This window comes from Scylla paramamosain, chromosome 3, assembly GCF_035594125.1.
Source record: "Scylla paramamosain isolate STU-SP2022 chromosome 3, ASM3559412v1, whole genome shotgun sequence".
NCBI lineage: Eukaryota > Metazoa > Arthropoda > Malacostraca > Decapoda > Portunidae > Scylla > Scylla paramamosain.
In genome coordinates this window covers 37,539,737-37,548,638 of record NC_087153.1, presented here as the reverse complement: position 1 = coordinate 37,548,638, position 8,902 = coordinate 37,539,737, and the positions used below count along the sequence as shown (strand labels likewise).

The 8,902-nt window shown below is 42.2% G+C and overlaps 1 protein-coding gene across 3 annotated transcripts; it reads left to right on the top strand.

Annotated features, from left to right (window-relative positions):
• The first annotated feature begins 618 nt into the window (after window positions 1–618).
• LOC135116084 (uncharacterized) lies at window positions 619–7,479 on the top strand. 3 transcript variants are annotated; one of them, XM_064033312.1, is made up of 11 exons: window positions 619–905; window positions 1,312–1,417; window positions 1,603–1,715; window positions 2,327–2,509; window positions 2,658–3,155; window positions 3,325–3,934; window positions 4,191–4,294; window positions 4,450–4,558; window positions 4,988–5,211; window positions 5,909–6,063; window positions 6,617–7,479. In XM_064033312.1, exons 1-11 carry the CDS (start codon window positions 867–869, stop codon window positions 6,639–6,641), a joined length of 2,166 nt encoding a protein of 721 aa, XP_063889382.1. In that variant the 5' UTR covers window positions 619–866; the 3' UTR covers window positions 6,642–7,479. The 3 variants fall into 3 exon arrangements, with proteins under 3 accessions (XP_063889382.1, XP_063889367.1, XP_063889374.1); XM_064033297.1 differs by lacking the exon at window positions 619–905 and having other exon boundaries at window positions 999–1,417; XM_064033304.1 differs by lacking the exons at window positions 619–905; window positions 2,327–2,509 and having other exon boundaries at window positions 999–1,417.
• The last annotated feature ends 1,423 nt before the right edge of the window (window positions 7,480–8,902 follow it).

The following is an 8,902-nucleotide window of genomic DNA, read 5'->3' as shown; positions in this document are numbered from 1 at the left end:
AAAAGCTTATCTCCAGCACGAGTTCGAAATTACCTCCTGTGGTCATGGAGGTACTCATGTGGGTTAGATCAATTACTTTGTTCACCGAGTCTCGAATCTCTCGAATCTTTGTTACTGAATCTACCGTGGTCTTTTATTTATCTTAAGAAATCTTTAGTTTTCCATCCAATTCTACAAATGATTAGCAGATAATTATTCAGTGTGTGTGTGTGTGTGTGTGTGTGTGTGTTTTCAATCATTTACCAGTCTGCCCGTCATGAGTCTTCATTAAAGTAAAATATCTTCAAGTGTAAAGCAAAAGACCTTTAAGTCGGGATGAGTTGTGTACGCCTAGTTCTGAGTCATTATCTTCAAGTTAAAGTTGCGAGAAATGTGGATTTTATCCTTCCCATTCTTTGAGAATCATAAAGAGGATTGGTACATGTGGCATCACGTGTTATGGAGGATGTGAGGGTGGCAAATTAATCTTTCTTGAAGTCAAATTGAGTCACCAGTAAGAAATAAATTGAAAGCACAGGTGTGAATTAAACATTCAAAACAGCACATTTTCTAATTTTTCGCATGTATCTGAGTCCAGGGCTCATTGCAACCAGTGGAGAGAGAGAGAGAGAGAGAGAGAGAGAGAGAGAGAGAGAGAGAGAGAGAGATACTGCATATTACAGGGGAAGATGAGCCAGCAGCCCCCTCATCTCTGTCACCTTTGTCACCTGGAGAGGAGCGTGTGCTTATCTTACAAGAATCTGGGACACCCTCAGCCTTCAGCTACGCCCGCCTTGCCGCACCACCCTTCCCTGTGCTGGCCTCTTTCACCACCTGCTACTGGCTGCGGCTCACCAGGTTTCGTGAGGAGTCCACGCTAATGTCCTATGCTGTGTCTGACGACCGTGACAATGAACTCAGAATGGGTGAGACCAAGCGAGGCACACACTGCTCATAATTGTCTTTGAGTTCACTAAATGTTAACTTCTTATTAGAACAGATAAGACAGTAGACTATCTAAAGGTAATAGATTCTCCTAATTTAATGTTCAATGCTCATTATCTCTAAAAGTTATATAAGAAACATAATTTCTAAGGCAGGTATATGACAGCGTTTACTGAGAAAAGTCCTGGGAAACTGTTAAATACTGGTCTCATGCCACTGCTGGACATCCAAAGCACTAACAGCACTCTTCTCCCTGCTGCCTGCCATGTCTGCACTGTCTCAGACCATCGCGTTGGGGAGTACAAAGTGTCTCTAAAGAGTATTTGGGTCGAGACATCACTAGAGACACCCTTCCGAATGTGGACACATTTTTGCTTCACCTTCCAGCATCGATCTGGTGACTGGGTCATCTTTGTAAATGGAGAGTCACGTTCTGAGGGCAACATAGGGCGTCTATCAGGCAACATCGACCCTGAAGGTGCCTACGTCATTGGTAAATTATTATTGTGTATTTGTGTACATAGTACACTTATGAATGTATTTACTTAGTTGCGTTTAATAAGGTCTGAGCTATACTCTCATAATCTCATTTCTGTATCTTTATTTATACAGTCTTTACTGATACAAGCTTCTCATTTAGTTAAATATGTATGTGTGTTTGTGTGTGTCCCAACACAGGGCAGGAGCAGGATCAGTTTGGGGGTGGATTTCAAAGAGACCAGAGCTTCAGTGGAGAGATCACCCAGCTCAACTTCTGGTCTTCAGTGCTTAGCCCATTAACAATCAGCAAGGTATCCACCCCCTTCTGCTTTATGGGGATGTGAATGAATGCATGAGTGATGTACAAGGCTCCCAAAATCTCAACTACATATTTACCTCTCTCTCTCTCTCTCTCTCTCTCTCTCTCTCTCTCTCTCTCTCTCTCTCTCTCTCTCTCTCTCTCTCTCTCTCTCTCTCTCTCTCTCTCTCTCTCTCTCTCTCTCTCTCATACATACACACACACACACACACACACACACACAGTATAACTGTTGAAATTTAACTTCCTCAATCAGCTTCTAACATAGCAATCATTGGGGCTAGATTAGGTGCAGGCTGAGGATTTCTACATTTCAGCAGGACAGAAAGAGAGAGAGAGAGAGAGAGAGAGAGAGAGAGAGAGAGAGAGAGAGAGAGAGAGAGAGAGAGAGAATTTATGTATGTACCCCAACACAAAAGGTTTTATTATTGTATTTTGTTATTAGTTTAGCAAACTTCTGATTAGTTTGTGCGTAATGATCATCCTTGTGGCCTTGAAAATGTCTACATAGACCTTAGGGAGAGACCACATCCTTAGTCACTTAAGCCTAAGCAGGTCTTGAGAGACACAAAAGGAAGACTTGTGATGTACGAAGTTTCACAGATAGCACAGTGTGAAGAAGAACAAGAAGGAAATATCCTCAGTTGGTCCTCACAGCGCTGGAACATATCTGGGGAGGTGGCATGGAAGGTGTGGCAGAAGGAAGACATATGCAGCCGCCAGCGTCGTAGAGTCACATTCTTCCCTGACAGATTTTCCCTCAAAGCCTCTCTCCATTTGTGTAAGGTAGATGCTTGTGATGGGGAAACACTCATAAGGAATCTGCATGGCTTGAAGGGAAGGGAGAGAAATGAGTAACAGTGGGTTAACAAATATGGCCCCTTATGCATGATGATACGATACACTCTTAACCAACATTATCTTTCTTTTGCAGGTAGTGGGAGGCAGAGTGATGGTGCCACTGGATAACCAAGAAAACATGAGACTTTACGAAAGGTCTCAAGGAAGAGCCATTTACTGTTCCAAGGGGCAGGGGTCCTCATACCTGTGGATGGGTGCCACAGACTCTCAGCAGGAGAGGCTCTGGGAATACTGGGAGACAAGTGAACCTGTCTCATGGGAGGGGCCATGGCGAGGCTCAGGACCTAATGGTGGCACAGCAGAGAACTGCTTGGTTATGCTAAGTGGCACTTTCCCCTCACAGTGGTCTGATATTGCTTGTCTTGACTCCTATGAGTTTTGTGTCCCTTGTGAGTTCCCACAGCTGTCTACCCTCTATTTAAAGGGACCAGCTGTCTGCCCCAACTCCCCCTTCAATCAGGAGTATGTGCTGGGGAATGAAGAGGGAGGCCGTCCTGCACTTCATGGCTTCTTCCACTCCGACATATATTGGGACACAGCCAACAAGTCTTGGGCCATACGCTCCCGCAAGGTAAATGCATGTTTTGTCGAGATGCAAATAAATGTTTTTCTTCTTGATCAAGAATTGGTACAGCTTCTATCTTATAATATTACTTGAAAAGGCCTTCTTTATAATGTGCATTCTGCATGAAATAAATATAAACTGTCAAGTTGTTGTCATCCTTGCTCCACTGTTGAAGGTGGAAGGAGCAACTGCACTATGGCAGCCCCTGCGGGAGGGCAATTATCCTTTTGGGACCAAGACATGGAAGCTGGCTGGAGAAGTGTGCAACATGCTGCCCGGCACATTGGTCAACCTTACGCTTTCTATCTGTCGCAGTGACCAATTCACTTGTTCTGATGGCACCTGTATTCCTCTTGGGAACCGGTGTGATCTGCGCATCGACTGTGGAGACCAGAGTGATGAAGCGCAGTGCTCTGTCGTTCAGCTGCCAAAAGGTTATCGCAACACCATTCCTCCCCCACCCACCAAAGAAGGCAGCCCACTTCAGATCCTGTTCTATATTAACATCATCGCTTTCCCATCCATTGTGACACAAGACTTAACATATGTCTCAACAATGTCCCTCAGTCTGCGATGGAAAGATGTCCGTCTCAGTTATCTCAACCTGAAAGATGACCGCACCCTCAACCTACTCTTTGGAGAGGCCGTAGAGAGCATCTGGACGCCAAGGGTGTTCTTCAGTAATGCTCAGGGTAATATCTTCACCAATCTTGACCAGGGGGCACGAGTGGAAGTAGTGCGTCAAGGCAGCTCTCAGCCAGCTCCTCCTCACCTCACCCATGAAAGTAAGTTGGACATGCCCAGAACTGTTACGGAGGGGTGGGTATTTCTTCACGAGGCTCTATTATTGTGTATCCCAGTAATCCACTTTCTCTCTCTCTCTCTCTCTCTCTCTCTCTGATAACTCTGCATCCACATCTTAGGAAAACAGATGCACATAACAGTGGTCACAGAATAAATCCATCTCTACCTTATACATAGATTAATATAACTTCCCATTATTTCCACATTTCCAAGACCATATATGTTCTTGTGTTGCAGTGAATATCTTCTCTGGCCTTGAAAACAGTTTGGAAACAAGTCAGCTCTACACCCTCACCTACACCTGTGACTTTAACCTCATCATGTTCCCCTTCGATGCTCAGGTCAGTTACACCTTCCTGATATACACTAATGCAGTCTTTGTATATTTCTAACTGACTAATTAAGCAACAATACAGTACAAGTTCAATCTCTGCAACACTTGACCGAGCCAAATTTCCTCAGATGAGATATTATGGTTGCTATCTGGGTATTGCAGGTGTGTTTCCTACGCTTCACACTGGTGTCAGCAGCAGCAACCTACATGCAGCTGGTGCCTGCTGCTGCCAATTACTCAGGGCCACCAGCACTTATTGAGTACACCATTGGTAAGTTCCTGCTTTAGGCACACTTACTCATATGTCAGTACAGAATAAAGAGGGCTTCAATCAACAAAAGAACACACAGAAATAGACCTACTGGCTCTTGTGAGACTGATAAGCTACACTGTCTAAAGTAAGAGTGCAAGATACTGAAAGCAAGGACTGTGAAATGTGGACCAAATCTGGTAGCTGAATTATGAAGCTGAAAAGCTCTACACATATACTTTAGCTTATTCCTGTTGGTGTACATGATGCATGTATATGTAATGTAATCAAGCAATACAATCTTCTCATTACTGTTGCTTATGTTTTCACAAAGGATTACAAAGGGAGTTACTACCTATAATGTAAATTCATTATATATATGCACTATTTCTTCCTATCATTCTGCATTTCTTAAATCCTGTACATTATGGTATTTTCTTCTTAATTCAGGTCGACTGGACATGGAAAGAGTCTCTGATGGGGAGTTTTCAACAGTGCAAGTGAACGTGAGATTTATTAGGCGATATGGCTTCTACCTCCTCACCCTCTACATCCCCACCACCCTCCTAATGGTCATTGCCTATGCAACTTTCTTCTTCAAGATCGATGATTTCAACTCCCGCATTGTGGTGGCACTGACAGCCCTGCTTGTCCTTGCCTCACTCTTCACCCAGGTCCTGCCAAGTCCTGTCTTCTTTGCCACTACCCAACAGCAGACACACCTGATAAATCAAATCAATTGCCTATAGATCACTGTTGTTATTATGAAAGTATTCAATCTTAGCAAATCAGATAGCATATAATTGGTAATGTATTTTTTTCCTTTTCTTCCTGTTACTGCTTCTGCTGCTCCTCTTGGTCAACAGACATCCAATTCACTGCCCAAGACATCATATTTCAAGCTGGTTGATATTTGGCTCTTCTTCTCCATTGTTATCATCTTCGTGGTGGTGATGTTGCAAACTCTCATTGACTTTGCTGGAGGCATGCAGTTCCCTCGCTGTCCTTTCATCTCTTCCTCCTCCATCTTATCCTCATCTTCCTCAATAGTACAAGTTAGCACTGGTTTCTGTCAAGGCGTGTGCATTTCACTAACCATTTTGTTAACACATTATTAGCTTGCCATCAAAGCTTGTACATTTGGCTATGTATTTTTATCAGCTTACATCAATAATTCATGGATAACACAATGTAGTCTGTCATAAAGACAATTCTGGCTATCTGAAGTCCAGAATCTTCACTTAACTGTGTCTGGAAAGTTACAATGCTGATGATGACACAAACATTTCACTCCTTTGTAATATACTAGGTTCCTGTAAAACACTTTTCCTAAAATCTATTTACATGTACGTTATTGAATATCTGTTTTAGGTAATCAGCAAGGATGCAGAGGCACAAGAGATCCCCACCTTTGCTCCAACCACTCCAGAGAAGAAAAATAACATGACCATAATGATATTTAGCCGCATCCTCGTTCCTATAATTTTCCTCATCTTTAATCTCGCCTACTGGGGTTCAGCCCTCACGTAAGTAAGAATGTGCATGTGAACTTGGTCTTGATAACAAGTGAAACAAATGCCAATGTAATACCACATGGCACGTTGACTCATAAAAATTTCTGCTTTCTCCTGACTGTAGGCTTGACTGTTACCAGTTTCCTTCATTTGCAATGGAAACAGTCTCAGAGCTTTTTGATCACTCGTACATTAAGTGGGGTAGGGAGGTAGAACAGTCTAGGGAAAAATGATAAAGCAGGGTGTTAGTGTTGGTGTATGACAGAATAATTGAGTGTAAGAACAGTTGTTGATATAAAATACAAGGTGAATTAGTGACTTACACATGATGAAAATTTGTTAGATGAAAAATGGAATTCACCAATGGGATTTGGAGAGAGAGAGAGAGAGAGAGAGAGAGAGAGAGAGAGAGAGAGAGAGAGAGAGAGAGAGAGAGAGAGAGAGAGAGAGAGAGAGCAATACTAAATACATAACCTTTGGGAGAATCACTACTGCACAGCTTGATAATTAGTATCCATCCAATTTAGTAACACAGCTAATGACGCAAGTTCCTCTTTCTTTACAGGCACCTGGCCAAGCTAGATACATGAGCATAAGCACCAAGAGGAAAAAGTAATAGTGAACAGAACATAAAAACATAAGAACATAAGAAATAAGGGAAGCTGCAAGAAGTGACCAGGCTTACACATGGCAGTCCCTGTGTGAAACATACCTATTTCCATCTATTATCCCCATCCATAAACCTGTCTAATCTTCTCTTAAAGCTCTCTAATGTTCTAGCACTAACAACATGATTACTGAGTCCATTCCACTCATCTACCACTCTATTTGAGAACCAATTTTTTTCTTATCTCCTTCCTAAACCTAAATTTTTCAAGCTTGAACCTGTTATTTCTTGTTCTATCCTGATTGCTGATCCTAAGAATTTTGCTTACATCCCCCTTGTTATAACCCTTATACCACTTAAAGACTTCTATCAGGTCCCCTCTTAACCTACATCTCTCTAAAGAACGTAAATTTAAAAACTTCAATCTCGCCTCGTAAGGAATACTCCTCATCCCCTGTATCCTTTTAGTCATTCTCCTCTGTACTGATTCTAATAGACCTATATCTTTCCTGTAATGTGGGGACCAGAACTGCACAGCATAGTCTGGATGAGGTCTGACTAGCGCCAAGTATAACTTCAATATTACTTCCGGCCCTCTACTTTTAACACTCCTAAAAATGAATCCTAGTACCCTATTTGCCCTGTTTGTGGCCTCTATGCATTGTTTTCCTAGACGGAGTTCAGAGCTAATTAAAACTCCTAAATCTTTCTTGTACCCTGTACCTACCAGAGTTTGGTTGTTTAATGTGTACCTACTGTGTGAGTTTCCTCTACCTACGCTAAGTACTTTGCATTTATTGATATTAAATTGCATTTGCCATCTGTCTGTCCATTCATTCATCCTATCTAAATCTGCCTGCAAGGCAATGGCATCCAATTCTGACTTAATTAATCTACCTATCTTTGTGTCATCTGCGAATTTACTAATATCACTACTAATTCCACTATCCAAGTCATTGATATATATTATAAATAACAATGGCCTTAATACTGATCCCTGTGGCACCCCACTAATTACATGACCCAACTTTGATTTTGAGCCGTTTATTACAACTCTTTATCGCCTGTCGCTAAGCCATGACCTTATCCAGACTAACACCTTCCCATCTATCCTGTGTGCCCTAACCTTTCTCAGGAGCCTTTGATGGGGTACCTTGTCAAATGCTTTACTAGAGTCCAGATATAAGATATCATAACTATTACCATTATCTACTGCCTCATACACTTTACTGTAAAAACTTAACGAGTTTGTCAGGCAAGACTTCCCCTTCGTGAAGCCATGCTGTGACTGATTTATCAAGTTATGTTTGTCTAAATGTTCCCTAATGTTCCTTGCTATTATTGACTCTAATATTTTACCTACAACTGAAGTTAAGCCGACTGGTCTATAGTTAGACGCTAAAGTTTTATCTCCTTTCTTAAAGATGGGTACTACATTAGCCTGCCTCCACATTACTGGTACCGAGACAGAGGAGAGAGGGAGAGAGAGAGAGAGAGAGAGAGAGAGAGAGAATAGTAATTGGTTCTTTTTGATCTCAGTTCACATTTTCTGCTGACATGCATAGCTGTTAAGGGAGGAGTACTGGTTTTCTGAGCGAAAAATCCCTGAAAATATGAAATGGAGTTAAATACACTGAAAAATCACAATAGCTTGTGGCACCATCCTCAGAAAGTTATAGTGCGATACGTCTATTCTACATGTGTTTAAAAGGCTGGGAGGCGTAGTTTGTTTACACTGAGCCCTTTAAATGTGCTGTCCTTGGCAGCTCATGTTTTACTGCTTTATAGTTTTTCCCCCCCCGACTTTTTACATTATTTTGAAGTTCATGAAAATGAGACATCTGGCATTCTCTCACTGAGGGAAAGACGGCTGGCCTGCCTGAGGCAATCGATAAACTTGCCTCCAGGTATGCGGACTGCGAGGATGGGTGCACGTGGCTGTGTTTATAACCCATGTGTTCTCACTCTGCTTTTGTGTCTTGCTCCCTGCTTTTATTCACTTACATATTGCCTTGTGGATATTGTGCAATATGCCGAGACCAAAGAAGAACGTTGCTTTATGTTGCAAATGCACAGAAATTGTGACAAAAGTGTTGGTGGAGACTGCCACAGAGATGAGATGCAGCGACTCATTATCCTTGGATCCACCTGTTGCTGAAACCTCAACTTCACATGAGGCAACTATTGCTCAAATAAGGAAATCTTTGCAGCTGAAGAGAACGGAAGGCCTGAAGCAAGTGGTAA